This window comes from Gavialis gangeticus, unplaced genomic scaffold (assembly GCF_001723915.1).
Source record: "Gavialis gangeticus isolate Ggan-Ray unplaced genomic scaffold, GavGan_comp1, whole genome shotgun sequence".
In the NCBI taxonomy this organism is placed as follows: Eukaryota; Metazoa; Chordata; order Crocodylia; family Gavialidae; genus Gavialis; species Gavialis gangeticus.
The window spans coordinates 8,502,046-8,520,098 of record NW_017729000.1 but is presented as its reverse complement, the minus strand read 5'-3'; the positions used below and the strand labels follow the sequence as shown (position 1 = coordinate 8,520,098).

General features: G+C 45.4%; 2 protein-coding genes across 9 annotated transcripts in view; both read left to right on the top strand.

Moving 5' to 3' along the window:
* The window catches only part of MYOT (myotilin), a 43,099-nt gene extending 28,079 nt beyond the window's left edge, over positions 1–15,020 (top strand). For 4 of the 8 annotated variants that reach the window (XM_019506224.1, XM_019506225.1, XM_019506231.1 and 1 more), the window contains 8 exons: positions 5,001–5,151; positions 7,627–7,728; positions 9,430–9,479; positions 10,081–10,213; positions 11,526–11,733; positions 12,794–12,959; positions 13,854–13,987; positions 14,401–15,020. In XM_019506224.1, coding sequence (XP_019361769.1) covers positions 5,001–5,151; positions 7,627–7,728; positions 9,430–9,479; positions 10,081–10,213; positions 11,526–11,733; positions 12,794–12,959; positions 13,854–13,987; positions 14,401–14,573 — 1,117 coding nt within the window. In that variant the 3' untranslated portion in view covers positions 14,574–15,020. Of the gene's footprint in view, positions 1–1,245; positions 1,805–5,000; positions 5,152–7,626; positions 7,729–9,429; positions 9,480–10,080; positions 10,214–11,525; positions 11,734–12,793; positions 12,960–13,853; positions 13,988–14,400 lie in introns of all 8 variants that reach the window. The other 4 variants (XM_019506228.1, XM_019506227.1, XM_019506229.1 and 1 more) reach the window with 3 other exon arrangements.
* Positions 15,021–16,425: 1,405 nt separating this feature from the next.
* Positions 16,426–18,053, top strand: part of PKD2L2 (polycystin 2 like 2, transient receptor potential cation channel) — a 24,595-nt gene continuing 22,967 nt past the window's right edge. The window contains exon 1 of the mRNA XM_019505971.1: positions 16,426–16,455. Within this exon, the coding sequence (XP_019361516.1) occupies positions 16,426–16,455 (30 nt within the window). The remainder of the gene's footprint in view (positions 16,456–18,053) is intronic.

The following is an 18,053-nucleotide window of genomic DNA, read 5'->3' as shown; positions in this document are numbered from 1 at the left end:
GAAAGGAATACAATATACCATGTATATATAGAAGCAAAACAGCTGATCTCAGTGGGACAAGATTGCAATTTTTTCCAGCACATGTAACTGTGTAGATTTATAGGTCTCTGCTTAGAGGTTTTTACAACTTGTAATTTGTACAGTTCACTGCTCGGAAGCTTCCCATCTGTTGCACAGAAGAGGAAAGTTTTGCTTTAGATATCTACCTTATGGATAGGATGTAATCTAGCACCTTTCTTCAAGATGCTTTATTTGTCCTGCTGTATTTTACAGCAGTGCTTTGATTAACCATAGTTTCTGGCTTAGCCTGTGCATTATCTGGCAAGAGACATACAGACTTCACTCTAGCCCTGCTTCCAATTACCATTTATTCAGGGCAACTTTGTCCATAGTGCTCTTGATTGACAAATCTCTGCAAACTACTTCAATGGGGTGAATGGTTTCTCTTCACTAAACTTCATATCTGTGCACCTGATCTCAGTTGGTCACAAAACTTTTGTGCTCAGATGGTTCCTTCCCCTTCCCCTCTCCCCCACCCCTCCATCCTATACCCACAAATCAGCAGTGCACAAAGCATGGAAAACCCAGTATGGTAATTGCGTGTGCAAAAGAATACTGAAATAATATCATACCCCATGTGCATTCATACAATGAAAACTCTTGTTGAAAAGTGTTAATATAATATGGGAGGTTTTCTTGTTTTGTGTCAAATTACTAGCCTGAGACAGAAGCTGAAGCAAATTCATGCTTCCCTAGCTATATGACAAAATTTAATGAATCTCATAGCAAAAAAAATAAAATAAAATGCACGTCCTGTGGCGCAATAGGGAAAACATGTTAAATTTTATGGGTGCAAGGTTACAATATCCATAGGCCCTTATGATGGCTGCATGGTAGCTCATGCTTGTGCAGTTATTTCAAGCTGCTTGCAGATTTGGGTCAGAAAAGTGCTATTAGTTCATGGCTATTGCTACAACCTTCATTTTATGCTGGAACTTGCTTTGCTGTTTTAGATGAAACTGTGGTACGGCTTATGATAATGGGAGTAGTATTTGATCTTGTAACTATAGAGAGTTGTTAGCACAGATCTGCACTAGAAATTGCAGACCTGACTTGTCGCTTTTATGCGACGGCATGTTGGATCTTAAAAATCCTGATGCTCTCACAGCAAAATGACTGCTTGCTACACAGTGCTTGCTAGTCAAATTGTGACGTGCAACTTTTATCTGTGTTATCTTCCTAAAGGGATAATCCACCATCGAGGCAAGGGTTCCACTCTACCCAGGAACCCACCCACGAAAGTCTTTGTGGCCTATCATCTAACTTACCAGCCACCACCCCAAAGCCCATTCTCACCTACAAAAGCTCAGGACTCTCTCAAACCCTGCCCCATGAATGTCCATAATCTCCCATCAGTTTCCTCTATGTACCAACCAACCATGTTTAACTACGAGCGTCCAAAACATTTTCTCCAGTCTAAGAGTATGTACCAAGGGAAACAGCAGCCTCCAGGACCTGAGACTTCTACATCGCCGAGCAGACCAATCAAACAGTCCTCTATTCTCATACAGCCTCATAACCCTAGCGGGCAGAAGTTTGCCTCCTCTCCGTCGCTGAGCTCTTCCATCTCTCTCTCCTCGCCTTCCTATAGCGCCCCTAAGGAATCTGCACAATCTCCTGCTAGCTCATCATCTGGGCAAAGGCTTTCGACCATGCATAACCAGTCCCCTGCAGCATTCCTTTGCTCCGTGTTGCCCTCGCAGTCTGTTCATAATAGCCAAGCTCCTCCTCCTACAGAACCCAAGTAAGTATGTGCACCCACTGACTTCCTTACTTTGAATCTGTGTTTGGCTGGCCACTGCAAGTAGTCCAGGTTTGGGGTGAAATCCTGATCTCGGTCATGCCAAAGGAAGATTCGGTTGATTTCAATCTGCCATTCAGAGGACAGAATTCCCCACTTTTTGCTTTCCCTGGGCAAACATTTGTCCACAATGCACAAGTGGGAGAGAGACTTCTTAGTTAGAAATTAACTTCACATGCCTCTCCAATGCATGGCCATTCATTGGAGCATGATGAGCAGTTGTCTCTAGCGTGGTGGAAATCATTTGCATTAGCATATTTGGGGCAGGGGATAGGCACTTTGCTTTAGTTTTGAGTCCTGCAATTCTAACTTGACTACTTCTGGGCAAAAGGATGGCACCACCTGCAATAGCCTTGTGTCTCATGATAAAGCCCTGAAAGAGGTGATCCCTTCTTGTCCTAGACTTATGTATATAGCCAGAGACTGAGAAACTGATGCACCAGCATTTTCTGGAGTCTCAGGTCAAGGACTGATAGGTGCCAAGTGATTAAGATGCTTTGAAAGCTTTACCCCTTCAGACCAAGGACAAAATTCTTCTCCCTGGGACATGCATTATCTTGATGGTTTTTGGGGTGCAATCCAACTCCCTGTCAAGGGCTTTGGAAGGACTCCCAGTGACCTCAATGAGAGTTCAATCTGGCCTTGTTCTATACCTTGTGTTACTGCCAACGCTGCTGGGCGTTCACATGGAAGTAAGGGAAGCATGTTCAGTAGAGACTATATTGTGGAAGATGCAGGAGAATATTCATCTTTCATCTTGGTTACAAACGGCAGTTCAGTCTTTGCATTCTCAAACTCGGGACAGTAGCTGTGCTTCAACAAAGCTGCCAGTGCGATTGACTAGCAATGGGAAAGTGATGTTAGCAAGGACAGTTGTCATTTTGATCAGCTCCATCTTTCTACAGGGAACTACCACTTTTGCGTGTGACCTATAAATGCCACTAGGACAACCACAACTTATACAGTAGGGTAGTGCACAGCTTTTCATCTAAGGGCTTCCTAAATACCATACTAACCTTAACACATACCATTGCTGGTGAAGCCAGGGAACATTATTATCCAAAGAATTTTGTGGATGGACAAACTGAGCCACTTGCCCAAGGCTATGCGGTGATGGGAGAAGCAAAGCAAACTCCACTTCCCCTGCTCCAGTGAGCAGAAAGGACCCAGTCACTGGAGGGAAAGGAATGGGGCCCACCGTAAACAAGCAGTCGCTTCTTGCTCTTTACAGAACAAATAGTGTAGGGAGTGACTTCAAGGCATGTCCAAAATGGTAAGATTTGCTGAATATGCACACAATATCCGAGGCCTTGCCATACAGACTGCTGCTTTGGTCAGGTTCTGTCAGCATTTAACCCGTACAGCTGGTGAAATCTGTCGAGTTCACCATGTACTTCAAGGGATGCTGTCCCCTTGCAATACATTCACCAGGAAGAAAGAGGCAGCAGCATTTTTGGCTAACTCCATCTAAACCACCCCAATGCTTAGCAGACCATGCTCGTGGGGGCATCTTTACAGAGTTGTCATTTAAATGTTTGCTTACTCCACCTGAGCAAGGGTTTGGCCTATAAAGGCACAGCTTCATCTGGACAGACTCTGTTCCAAACCCAAAGTATATAATTGCAATGTTCCAAGAACTAAAATGAGGGGCAACAGTGTCTATACCTAAGGTTTCTTAGCCAAAATCATCTGTACTGTTAAATGAAGTATACAACTTGGGTATTTCAGCCCTCTCCTGCAGCTACATGATATCTGGGAATTAAATTGGCTAGGTCCTATGACAAGAAGGCCCTAGCTCTTAAAAGACTAAGAGGGGAACAATGTGACAAGCAGTGTTCATTTGGTGTCTTCACACTTTCCTGGAGATGGCATCAAGAGTTTGTATAGCCTCCATGACTGGGACCAGTGAGAAACTAGGATGAGAACAACTGTTTCATCCTTTAGCTAGAGGTGGGAAGGACAGAGGGTATGGCTGGATAAACCCTGGATAGCCCAAAGATTTATGGGTTCCTTTTCGTTCTACGTTTCTCATCCCCCTAGCTGTCAAGAAAAAGCCAGAGAGACCTATGCAAGGTCTCTGCTCTCCTCACAAATAAGTTCATTTACAACTTTTGGGATCTTTGGGAGGCAGAGGAGAACGGAGAATTCTCCAACTCAGGCCCCAGCATAACTATTTGAGATGGCAGAGCCCCAGCCCCTTGAAGTCCCCCTCTCCCTCTTCCCCCAGTTTTTTGGAGTGGCGAGTACACAGAACCAGGATTCCCTCTCTTTCCGCATGGCCTGTTTCTGCTTTTACGTGGGAGGGATTACTCCACTTCTCCCCTGTATTACTCCACTTCTAACCCTGGCAGAGCTGATAACCAGCTCTTGTCCTACACTATAGGGAGTATGACCCTTGGTTTCACTGGAAAAGTGCTGAGTAGCGGTGGGGGGCACACAGTGCATATGGAGGGCAAGAGGACTTGGATATCTTAGCTGGACTTCAGTATTAACCTACTGGTTTCAGGGAAGCAATTCATGCCAGAAATCTTTCTGCCAACAGGCCTTGCTTCCTGCTCACAGAGAAGTCCTACCACAGAGGTTGCATTTTCTGTGTGCACCCCTCATTGTGCCACTGGTTGCCTCAGACTAGAGAAAGCCCTATTTCCCCAAAATATTTGCCTTGTAATTCCAGTGTGTTTGAGCAGACTTAATTAATCGAGTCTGCTGGAGTGTGGTAATTACCACGCTTCCAGCAGACACCAGCACCACATGCAACAACATCCCTGCGCTGAAAAATGGTGACAGGGCACCTTAACTAAAGCTCATTCAGTGACCTTTAAAGTGCTCTCGCTGCCATTTTTCAGCACAGGGACACTGATGCATGTGATGCTCCAGGTGCATTAATTAGAGCAGCTCTCAGAGCCACTCTAACTAAAGCACTCCTCCCTCCCAAAGCACAAGTATAAATGCCCTAAATGCCAACCATTGTCCATAAGGACACATCCTGTTCTAGGCACTCTACAAGCTAATCTGGAGCCACTGATCTGTTAGTGGGTTCAAACAGAAGCATGAAGTGTGTATACGTTCTCTAATGGGACTTTTCACAGCTCTAATGACTAGCTGGGCTGACTCTTTCTTTTGTTTCTTGCCTGAGTAGTTACCCAAAGCCAATGTATCACAAACAAGCTAGCACAAAGTCAGTGCAGAAGACCTCAGACCAAGAGATACAAGGAACAAAAGAGGCCCTCATTCAGGACTTGGAAAGGAAGCTGCGCTGCAAAGACAGCCTTCTGCAGAATGGCAACCAGGTAAGAACATGCTGGTACCAAGGATCCCTTTGCTTACATTCTCCTCCATAGATTCCAACCAATTCAGAGGTGCTAGAGTATTTCTGCTCATGGGAGTTGTTAGACCCATGGAAAACACAAATGAAAATGCCCCCAGTAACCCTAAAGGACATGAGGACAGACTGCTGCCCAGAATCTTATTTAATTCTCGAAGGTGATCCCATTTATTCAAACCACTTGGGCAGATTGTGCTCATTATAATGAGTGCAGAGTCTCCCCTCCTTGATGAGCATGGGGAGAGAATATGGTAATCGCTTGTTCAGGACTCCAGTAACTCATAGATTTGGGGTTGGTAGGTTTTTTAAAATCTGGTTGCTTCATTTCAAACACACTACACTTCTCTGCTTAGTAGATGGGACGGGTCTTGGCCCTTGCACGCAGCTCTAGGGAGAACTGCCCTCTGCGAGCAAGCCGCACAGACACACAAGCCTACACAGGGGGCCTGGCAGGACATGGAGTGCTCATAGCATTACCCCCTATGGCTATTTTGGGTTGCAGATCTGTCCGTAGACAGCTATTGTGAGATGGCTGCAGCGTGGCATCTGTGCTGAAGCAGGCAGCTCTGGGAGGTACCAAGGTCACCTGAAAGCTACTGTATGCCCTCCTCCGTCATCCCACTTCCCAGCCAGGCTGAGCCTTCCAGGTTGCGCTGTTAGGAGGTGCAAACGAGCGCTAGACTTTTCTATCAATCGGAAAGCTTGAATTCAGGAATCTGATCCCTTTCAGGGGTAGAATTGTTGCTACCAGCCTAGACATGGACCCAACTGAGAATTTAAGAGCCTGCCAAGGGTTTGGGCAACTAAGTTTATTCAGCCATTACTGCAATGGTACAGTTGACCAAAAGCCCAAGGGGAACATGACTTAGAACAGTGCCAGTTTGCAGGGTTTATCCTGGTTTCTAAATGCAACGACTTCAGTACAGGTATCATGACTCAATAACGAATAAGAACCAACTGCCATCAATACTAGAAACAGTCTTCAAATACCTGAAGGGTCATCATGAAGAGGATAGAAATAGACTTTTTTCTGTGGCTGTAGGGGACAGGACTAGATTCAAGCTGCAGCAGGGGAAGTTTAGGTTGGAGATTAGGAGGAACTTTGCCCGTGAGGGTGGCCAGGCACTGGAACAGGCTACCTAGAGAAGTTGTGGAAGCTCCATCCTTAGAAACTTTCAAGAGTAGCCTGGGATGGGTTTGTTGGGAATGATCCTGCCTTGAGCAGGGGGCCAGGATGACCTCATGAGGTCCCTTCCAGCCCTACATTTCTATGACCCTATGAAAGAAGGGGGAATTGCTGCTCAAGTCACTTTCTTGGCTCAAACTCTTTACAGAGAGCATCTAATTGAGCCCCACAGTGCTTGGTATCGGATTGTAAAAAGAAACAAAAAAGGAGTTGTCTAAAGAAAACTCTGCAGCCACGCAAGTTTGAAAGAATAGGCTGGAAGTTAATAGCAGAGGAAGCATTTCCTGTAGGAAGTAGGTTCACATTTGAGAGACCTGGTACAGCTTCAGTAGGGCCAAAACTTAGCTTTCCATGTGCAATTAACCCAATTCTGGAAACTGGTTTGTGCTAGGAAGAAGCAGGCAAACTCTGAGAGCCGTTGGTGTGTACTGTGGAAATGTTCTTATTGCTTTGAGGCTTGGTAAATACACAAAAGGTTAACCACTTGGCCCTATTAAATCGGAGATGGATTCTCCCTCTCAGGAGTTTATTATAGTCTGGCATATTGTAGGTGGTGGGTAAAACTGGACCCAATGTGTCATTATCAGAATGTCTCAAAACTTCTATCAGACCCAGTCAAAGGTGCCTAACTTGATACCTGCAAACTAACTAACTCTCTAATCTGGAGGGAGGGGAGAAGTCTTCTAACAAAATTCGGACCAAATTCTGCACTCCAGTACAGACCGAAACTAGCTGTTAGGTGTAGACAACCTGATTCCAATGAATTGGACTACTTTTGCTCACAAGAACATGGAGCATTTGAAGGTGCTGGGACTGCATGTGTGAGAGAACAAGCACGTGCTTGGTTTTAGGATGCATGGATTTTCTAGCACCAAGTGGCTAGTTTCTGAGGAAGATCCACAGCTGATAGAGTTGGAAAGCCCTCCTAGCACTGATGTACAGGACCCCTGGGAGCTCATTCCAAATTCCCCAATAATGCTGTCATAGTTGCCCATAACTAATCCCTGTGCAGGAAGAATGGAAAGCCAACGACTGTCTAAGCTTTTATGCATTTCAATGCTGTATAAATGAGGATCAAGCTCAGATGATGCCAGGACATCAAGCCTTGTTGAGCAGCCCAGGTTTGCCCATGCACTCAATCCAAGAGCACCCTGAATCTATGGCATATTAATACTGCTGAGTGACACAGCTGCTGAAACGCCAGTAAAAAGGCCATTCACCATGACTAGCCTTGCTTTCTATCCTGCTTTAAAGAGGTTAACCTATGAAGAAAGAATGGCTCGCAGGCTGCTTGGACCAGAAAACGCTGCATCTGTGTTTGACGCGCAAAATGAGGAAAACGTACAGAACTCGCAGGTAACTGCAATCTGTCCGTAGGGCAGACTGTTGTCTGGTGTTTATTTAAGGGTTTGATTACACTGGGGTGGGGAGTTGTACATTTTCAGGAGGTGCAAATAAGGGAAAAACTAAGACTTGCACTAACAAGAGACTTCTGTATAGCCTCCTACATGGGAAGAGTTCAGCATGCTAATTACACCTTGCAACATCCCTTGTTAGACAGCTATCGGTAGAAATGAAGTCTCTGGGAAGAAACACAATAGCTCTTTCACAGCACTCGGCAGCCTCCTGCAGTGTAGGACAGGCAGAAGGAATTAATACAATAACCAATTTGAAGAGCAGGGGAGCACAAGTAAGCAATATGTAACAGCTCAACTTAAACTTGACCAGGACTAAAACAAATTAACATGTTTTTGCGTGCTGACTACAGGCAGGCAGGACTTTGTGGTTTGGGGAGTGTTGTGTGGTAGGCTTCAGTTTAATTGTGTGCAAGCCGGTTTCCCTCACCCCTGTCTGAATAACACCGGACCTAAAGAAAGGAGCATCGCAGAAGCATGTTAGACATGCCTCTCTGTGCTGACATTGATTGCCTTGAGACCAGTTTTGGCTAACAGGAGTCTGGGGAGCACTTTCCCAAGAGTAGGCGTGTTGCGTTGCCAATATTGTTCATACTTTCACCATTCTGTGTATGCTCGCATTGACCCAGCCAACTGCCAGGTTTTTTTTGGCTAGTCAGACTATTTTTGGAAACTTCAGCTCTAGTGCATCACCTTTTTAAAATGGATGTTAGTGTTACTAGATGCTGCATTTCTAACATGGGATGTGTAGAGACTAGGCTTCAGAAGGGATCTGCCATAAGCCAAATCCAGCAGAACATACAGGCAGGCAGTAGCCTGCTATAGTAAATAGACTACACGTGTGGGTATGTAGTTAAATGCATGCTAGTGAGAAAAGAGAAGCAAGCAAACTCAAGCTTATTTGTCTGAATGTTGCTGTCATGGATCCTGTAACACCTCAGAAGTTTCTGTACTTGATATAACTGGCTCCATTGCTAAAGTGGTAGAAATGCTCTGACTTGCTGACATTAAAACACAGTTATCCGCTCTTCAGATCTCTATAGAAGTTCCTGCTGGAAAACCATCCTGGGTACTTGAATAGATCTAATAACTTGATTGTGGAGTTATCAGCAAGCTTAGCTAGTGCTGTGATCTAGTAGGGAAAATATTTTCCAGCTCAACATGTGTTCGTTGCTCTTGGTACCATTTCTAAGTGGGCACAACAGTGTTCCTGCCAGCTCTGTATAAAAGTGACTTCACTTCTATTCCTGCTGTACAGAAGGACACATTGTACCTAGGCTCTCATTTCACATATTCCAGCAAGACTATTTCCCCACTAACAAAGGTTATATCTTCGCCAAGAAAGATCTGCAACCAAAGAAAATGGCCATACTGTTCACCTGTGCTGCTTAACTGAAAGCTGCTCTAAACTATTAAACTATTACAGTTTTTAGTTACTAGGGTTGGAAAAAAGAGTCTGGAATGAAGTGTGAAAAAATATTTGCTCACAATGTCGATCTAGTATTTTATTAGAAAGGCATCTGAGGAATCTGCAATTGGTGTGTTTGAAAAGCAAACTGCTCATTTAAAATCTTTACCGAGAGATTGAATTGAGAACTTTGCTATTGCACATTAACTGACTTTTTGCTTTTACTCTTCAAAGCAGCAGCCTACAGAAAACACAAGGTTACAGGTTCCTACAGGACAAATAAGGTAATCTTTGACTCTATACCCAGCCAATCTTGTGAGACAGCCATTCAATATTCCTATGTGACCAGAGTCTTAATCTAAAATGTGTATGAGGTGGCTACTATATTGGGTATTCTTATACTTTTATACTCAAAAATGAACTTAAACTTCATAGTTCATAGAATAATTGGTAATTTTTTTCAACCAATTATTGAGAACTTTTTAAAGATGCAGGGATTGTTGGGGTGGAAGCTTGTGACCCATACACTATAGTTAAAAAATACTCTGAGAATTGATAGTTCCTCATCTCTTTCCAAGCAAGGTTCAGTGAGGTAAGGAATAACCATAGGGCATGGGATATGACAAGAATCTGTGGGCCATGCCTCAAAGGCTTTGGGATGTGAGCTCAAAGATAGGAGCTTCACAACCGCTGGTGATGCTATTCCATGCAGTCAGAGGTGGATAATGGGATGCTTTATCCCAGTTTGACAGATTTAAAAAGCTTAAGGGATGGGAGCCACGTAGCTATTAGCCTGTCTTAATTCTAACCTCTTGAGCTGAGTAGGTGTCATGTACGGCCATGTAGCAACCTTGCTGAAAGTAACTGTAAGCGTGCACTCTACAGGAGCAGACCCTCTTCCAGAGGGGAAGAGCAAGGACAGGGCTCGATCCAGGAGAAGTTCTTTCAGCCACGTTTTACACAAGTGCCAGAAGATATAACCATTGAAGAAGGACGCTTCTGCAGGCTGGACTTCAAAGTAATGCTGCTACTTGTGCAGTCCCCTCCATACAACTACAGCACTTGGTTTCCCCTTGGCACCTACTACAATCTAGGCACAATAGAGATGTTTGAGCTACAGTAGCGCCATCCCAGTGACCTGGAGCACTGTCTCTCTACCACTACTGGCTTTGCAAGTACAGACTCCTTCTTGGACAATCTTGCAAGCCAGCACCGAGCAGGGGTGGGAAGGGAAGTGACAAAAAAGCACCAGGGAGAGAAATTTAGCAAGCTCCACAGCTTTTAGCCCTGGGAAACCTCAAATTAAATTGGCTGTCGCCACTGCATCCCTGTCAGGATACAGCAGTTAGGAGCTAGGGACAAGCCTGCTCTATAAATCTGAAACGTCCTCCTGGAATAGGGCTTTGCAAAACATGCTGGCATGGGCATGTATTAGGGCCCCAATTCAACAAAGCACTGAGGCAGGGTCTTAAATGCTTGTCTTCTGTGAGGAGGGATGACTACTGAGCACATAAGCACCTGGTTACAACCTGCTGAATTGGGACCTAGATGCCTGCCATGTTAAGGCCATTTAACAGTCCACTTTAATATGCTAAGTGGTAGCTAAACTAAACAGACAGGGACCTCGCTTCCAAAAAAAGACTATTAAAATAGTTCTTTCCAACCATTAAAACACAGGATGAAACTCTGTGAGAGCTGTACTCTTAACACCTGTACCTTGTGGTAAAAAATAAGCTAGGTCTTGTTATTTAAGTTCTCTTTTCATACAAATGACCATACTTCAGAAGAAAAAAAAGTGTTTTTTAACTTTGCACTTACAGAATCAAATGCCTCTCCTTGTCTTAATGCAATGTATACCTTACTGAGGTGATAAAACCTGTAAGTCTTTTAGGAGAAAGTAATTTGTCATACCAGTTCAACAGGCTGCTGCATTTCAGAGTCTAGAATGAGTGAACTCCGTTACAGATCCATACTGGTATTTAAAAAAAAAAGGGGGGGGGGGGTTAAAAATGTGGTCTTTATAAAATGGTGGTCTTGCCCACAACTGATCCCACTGAGTTAAACTGCACAGGACATGGGTAATGATTCAGGCTTGTGAAAGCAAGGCTCCTTGTCTTGTAGCTAAAGCTCTTTGAATCAACTAGGTTGCTCCATATGCTTTACAGTTTACATAGGGCTAGAAATGCCACAGGTAGCTTCCCAGTTTGGGCACAAAGCTAATCAAACTTTCCTTTAGGAAGGGATTTTCTTAAATGTAGGAACATCAATGATTGCATATCCTTAGGTCCTTCTTCCTGTTTGCTCATGTCTTGTTTCTTCCCCCTTTACAGGTTAGTGGGCTACCAACTCCAGATGTGAACTGGTATTTAAATGGAAGGCTGGTTCACCCAGATGAATTTCATAAAATGATAGTATCTGAAAAGGGCTTCCACTCGTTCATTTTTGAAGTGATCAGAGCCTCTGACACAGGGACATATGAATGCGTAGCCACCAATCGTGCTGGAGAAGCTGCTTTCACAGTAAAGCTGGATGTAATTGGTAAGACATATGGCTTGGGCGACACCCTGGAGGGGAAGGAAACTTTCCAGCTGTGCATTCCTGAAAGGCCAGTGCCTTCTGCATGCACCAAGAGCATCAGACTCAGGAAAGCTGATGCTTTCAGTGCCTGCAGGGCTTTTCTGCCTGCTTCTTGATGTCCAGGCAGGCTCCCACCCTGGGGGTTTTTAAGAGGAGGTTGGATGACCACCTTACTGGGGTCATTTGACCCCAGTGCTCTTCCTGCCATGGCAGGGGGTCGGACTAGATGATCTGCTCAGGTCCCTTCCGACCCTAGAAACTATGAAACTATGAAAGAACTACAACCAAGTCTTTGAACTCAGGACGGAAGGTTCTTCCCAAGTGCTCACCACCTTTCTAACCATGCTCCTGGTGAAGGAAATGGCATTTTTGCCTCTGACTTCAAACAGGAACACTGACCAATGATAAGCATGCAGGGAAGGAAAAGGGCACCAGCCTGGATGTCTGTTATCTCAGGTTTGCAGCTAAGAATGGCAAAATTAGTGCCCTTCATAAAATACATTATGCATCCCCCCACCACCATCAAAGTGACTTAATCCACTAACAGCCGGGTGAAAGACTGTACCTTCCCAAAGCGGCCAGAGTCATAGCTGAGGAAAGCCATCTGTCATTTTAACTCTACCTGAACTACTGGTTGTATTGCCTCTCATGTTAGTGGGGCAAGACTATTTGAGATGGAGAACACTGCTGAAATTTAAGACCCAACTCAAATGGCAGTTGGAGGGGTATATCTCCTGCCTCAAGCTTTGAGATGCATGCACAGATTCTGGGTAGTGGTCTCTGGACACCTCTTGGGTCTTATCCTAGGCTTCATCAAGACTTTTATTCATGAACTGGGCGGTGACCCTCGCCCCCACCCCCCCAACCTCCCATCCAAAGAAGAATATTGCTTGTTAAAATGCTGATGTCTAGGCACCTGAAGGCCAGGGTAGCAACATACATGGCATGTACCCTCCAAAGGAGGATAGGATAAATGTCTGCCAGTGTAAAACAGTTACTACCACTTTCTCTTCTCATTTAGCAAAACAACATCAGAGACCTCCAACTTTCATCTTCAAACCACAAAGCAAAAAAGTTTATGAAGGAGATACGGCCAGATTGGAATGTCAGATCTCTGCCATCCCCACCCCACGGATTTACTGGAAAAAAAACAATGAAATGGTACAATTTAATGCAGACCGAATAAGGTATCCTCCTAATGAGTTGGCCATTGTCGTGTTAGAGATATAGCCAGTATATCTTAATGCAAAATGTAAATGACATGGTATCTAAAAAGACAACCTGATATCTAAAGGTTGAATGATGTGATACCTAAAAGGCTGGACAAAGACAAGTGCAAGGTCCTGCAATTACGATGGAGGAATCCCATGCACTGCTACAGGCTTAGGACCAACTGGCTAAGCAGCAGCTCTGCAGAAAAGGACCCTGGGGTTACAGTGGACAATAAGTTGGTTATGAGTCAACAGTGTGCCCTGGTTGCCAAGAAGGCTAACAGCGCAATCAAGAGCATTGCCAGCAGATCAAGGGAAGTAATTATTTCCCTCTCTCTATTCTGCACTGGTGAGGACACATCTGGAGTATTGTCCAGTTTTAGCACACACCCCTCCCCCACTATGTGGGATGTGGACAAGTTGGAGAGAGTGCAGTGGAGGGCAGCAAAACTGGTTAGGGGGTTGGGGCACATGACTTGTGAGGAGGAGGAGAGGCTGAGGGAACAGGTTTATTTAGTCTGGAGAAGAGAAGACTGGGGGGGGATTTGATAGCAGCCTTTAACTACCTACAGGGGGGTTGCAAAGTGGATGGAGCTGGACTGTTCTCAGTGGTGGCAGATGACAAAACAAGAAGCAATGGGCTCAAGTTGCAGCAAGGGAAAGTTAGGTTGGATATCAGGAAGGAGCCCTGATTCAGACGTCAGTGCTAACAAGAAAACAAGTAATTGTTGATTTCATCCTACCTGTTGCAACAAACTGTTTCTGAATCACAATAAGTGTTTTGGGGGCTTCTAGCCTTCTCAGCTATAAGTCGTTCCTTTTAAATCAACTTTCATGTATTTTAAACAAAAACCCCTCTAAATCTTTCAGCATGCTGCATGACACCTCTGGAAGGGTTTGCCTCCTCATTCATAATGCTAACAAAAAAGATGCTGGCTGGTACACTGTCTCTGCAGTCAACGAGGCTGGCGTGGCCACCTGTCACACCAGGCTGGAGGTTGCATGTAAGTAAAACTTACATTGTGAGTTAATGTAGCTTCCCCTTCGGTCAGAGCAAGTCTGAGTGCAAACCTAGTTGAGGTCTGAGCACTCTATGGCCTTGAATTTCCAAAGGAGGTAACAGATGTATCGTGCATTTTGGTGCAACTATTCAAAACAGGCATTTCTATTTGTATCTGGGCATTGTCCAATGGGGATGGTTTCTTTGCAGTATGTCATCCCAGTGGCTAATCACTATCCTCAACACAAGTGAGCATTCCTGTTAGAAGGAGCTTGCCTGTCTGTTCCTCATTTCAGGGACAACTTTCTCTTCTCTAGATTCAGAATATGTGAGGGTATGAATTTTGCTTTTTGATAAAGCTCCTAAAACAGGGAGAACTGCAGTGCTCAGGACCTGAATGAGGTGTCTCTGTTCCAGCTCACCCACACAAGCCACTTCCAAACCCCAGGAAGTTGAAGGTTCGGCCGACTTTTAGCAAATACCTAGCACTCAATGGGAGAGGACTGGATGTAAAACAAGCCTTCTCACCGGAAGGGGAGTTCCAGCGTTTGGCTGCTGAATCAGGACTGTATGAAAGCGATGAACTTTAAACAAGAGGAGGAGGAGGAAGCGCGCTCCAGTAACAGACACTGGTGACACCAAGAGATGCAGCTAAGTGGCAGTTGCTCTAACACTGCAAACGTACCTACATGTTTTTACTCCTTTTGACTTTTGCACACTGCTGTTCCAGTTTTATCAAGGTAGAACTCCTATTTATATGGATTAGTGAATGTAGCCATTTACTCTAAACCTATATTGTATTTTAGCTGTGAAGCCTAAGTATACAAGGCAGTTAGCTCTCATAGAAGTGTAGCAGGTTTAACTACACCTGTGCTCTACTATAAGATGAAGTATGCTGGCTTTGTTCTGCTTTCTGTTATCATGAGTGATGATATACATCAGAACTTGTGCTGCCTGAATACTAAAACCAAATATAGACTACAGTGGTTTTTATGAGGGGTTATGCCAAAAGCAAATAAAATTTTAAATACCCAGTACAGGTTGTGACTTCTGTTTTATCTACGCAAGACTACTTCAGGGGTCTGGTCCCTGACAGCTAGTCAGTTTGCAAGTAGAATTGACTGCGATCCTCCATGCACTGTAGCTTCTCTGGGTAATGCTAAGTATAGCATCCAGTTACCTGCCTTCCGAATCACTCCGGTAGCTCACAGAACGACACACACTTGCATAACTTGTCCAACCACTGTAAATCTGTCTCATCCCTAAGTCACAAGTTAACACAACTCTTCTGTTCAAGGCGCCTGCTTTTAATGGTAGCTGCTAAAGGAAAATTCCTTGTCTTCGATCCCCATAGGGGAGTCCCAAAATCAGCAGTCTCCTTGCAAGTAGCAGCAGAGGGATGGATCAAAAGCTTCCTGAACAGCATAAGGCCTGAAGCTTCTTTAAATAGAGAGCAACCAGCAAGCTGAGGCCATGGCCTGCTCTGCAGCAACAGTAGCTATGATGACCACAAGCACTACAGCATCGTTGGACTTCTCCTTCCTTTCCAGTCAATGGGCTGCTAGAGCAGGAGATTGATTCATCAGCTGTAGCCTGTTTAGAGATGCCTGCTGTGATGGTTCCCACATTACAGACAAGCCCTCTGGGTCCACTTCCTCATGCTCTCACTCGCTCTTCCTTACCACTAAAGTAGATTTTCAAATACTGTAAATCACTGAGCCTCCCGCACATCAGAAGAGAAATGACGTGTGTCAGGCAGGATGTTCCTAATGGTCCCCTTGGCCTTTCAGAGCCATAAAATAAAAATCTCTGTTTCTCTTTCCAGATGATATTACCTAAACAAAACAACCAGACACCCATGTCTAGAGTCACGTTTCAGGATTAATGCTGGAGCCAACTTCCGCCAGCAATAGCAAACACTGCCTGAAGCAGGAAAACAGGTTTTTAAATCGACTGCTATAAAACCAGCATATTCACACAAGATTAATAACAAGCATTTTGTTTAAAAACGCTGTGGACACCATAGCGAGTCAATGTGCTGTGGGGGGATTACTCTGTGCATCTAATCTATTTTGATGAATACCCCAGAGTATCTGAAGAGCAAATATATTGTGTAAAATGTGGATTTTTTAGTGAAGCAGTTCACAAAGGACTCAAAACAAGTTTTCATACTCCTCCCTTGCACAGACGCAGATGTTGGAGTGACGTGGTCAGGATAAGCACTGCCAGGGCAGCAGTAGTGCCCAGGTGATATTGTTGCCCCAATGGTCCAGGAAACTGAGAAGCAAGACTCCATTGGGGGGGGGGGAGACACCTTGTATTGGACCAAGTGTGCAGGTGGGATAGACACAAGCAAGCTTTCACATATCACAGTACCCTTCACTTTTGCAAACAAGGAAGCAACTCTGGAAACATGCACACCCACACACCTCAAAAGGGAGGATGGTATTTGCTGAAGTTGGTTCAAAACAAGTGAGAGTCTCTAGTTACTCCCTTATAAAACAGGCACAGGCTTACTTATTATGTTTCTACGCCCCAAAAGACGCAGGGCAGCTTACAAGAACTTAATCCCCTGAAAAATGTTAAACGTAGGATGCAATCTGATACGGGGATCCCAATTGCACTTCCTGCCATGTCACACATATATGGCAGGAGATGCAATTGTAGGATCGCACGGCACCATATATTGCTGTTGCAGGATGAGCCTGACCCCAGGCTCCTCCTGTACCAGAGAGAAGCAAGCTTGGCTCCCAGTGCTCAGTGCCAGGAGCCCCGGCTAGGAGAGGGGTGTTCCCAGCTTGTGGAGCATGTGGGTATCTGGACAGGCTCCCGTGAACTCCAGAGGCTGGGTACCATCAACACGTTCAATGAAAAGCATTACAAGGAACACCCACAAAATTATTATGCACATTTTATATAATAACTTTATGGCTTGTTCCTTGTCCGATCGTGCTACCAAATTGACCAAACGTGTGGGCCAGGTCATGACTTAACCCACAATTAACCAGATAGTCACGGCTTACATGTACCATCTCTCAGGTGCCTTTGCTGCTCTGCGCCGCCCCCATGGACCACGTTCATGGCAGCTTAAAATCACACGTCTAACGCAATGGTCACATTAGAGCAGTGATGCCCAACCAGGAGCCCAGAGTCACGGGTGGATCTAGGATTTTGAAAAAGAGGGTGAAGACGGTGTGATGCAACATCACATATGGCACTACCCCCCACTTCTCCCCGGGGAAGAAAAACTAGATGCTTTCCTAATACACTGGGGACAAGGGCTGCACAATTCAGTTTAAGACTGAAGTGAAAATGAACACAATTTTATTGGATTTGCTAAATGAATCTATTAACAAAATACACAACAAGCAAGGCAAAAGTGGTCAGAAACATATTGTTTTATTAGTTTTGCAGTCATTACGATGACACATACTTCTCATTCAGATTTGTAACACAAGACCTAGCCTTCAGCATCCTGACGGGGCCTCCCACGTGTCACGGTCAGCCATGGTTTCAACTCCCCCACACCTGAGGCAATGTCCCCATGCCGGAGGCAAGGTCCACCTGAGGTACCATCCCTGCACCTCAGGTAACGTCCCCATGCCAGAAGCAAGGTCCACCTGAGGTAACATCTCTGCCCCCAAGGCAAGGTCCCCATGCTGGAGGCAACATTCACCTGAGGCAATGTCGCCATGCTGAAGGCAACATCCCGGCCCCCGAGGCAACGTGTAACTAGCCCTCAAACCCGACTGCAGGGCCCGGCCGGGCGGGGCCATCAACCAGAAGCGAGATGCTACCCGAGACGGCCAGCGGCCCCCACCCCACCGGAGGAGGCTAACCAAGCGAAGGGCCGTTAAAAAGGCTCCGGGGGGGTCACTGGACCTAGTGATCAGGCCAGGCCCCTGCACGGGCTCGCGGCGCTGCCGGGCCCGAGCAGCGCAGCGGACAACGGCAGCGCCCCGACACAACCGCGCGGAGCGGCTGTTGCTGGGTTGTCGTCATCGCCGTCAGAGCCGCGTTTCCCTTCCTCCGTGCGGCTGCGGGCTCCCCTCGGGGCGGCGCGTTGCGAG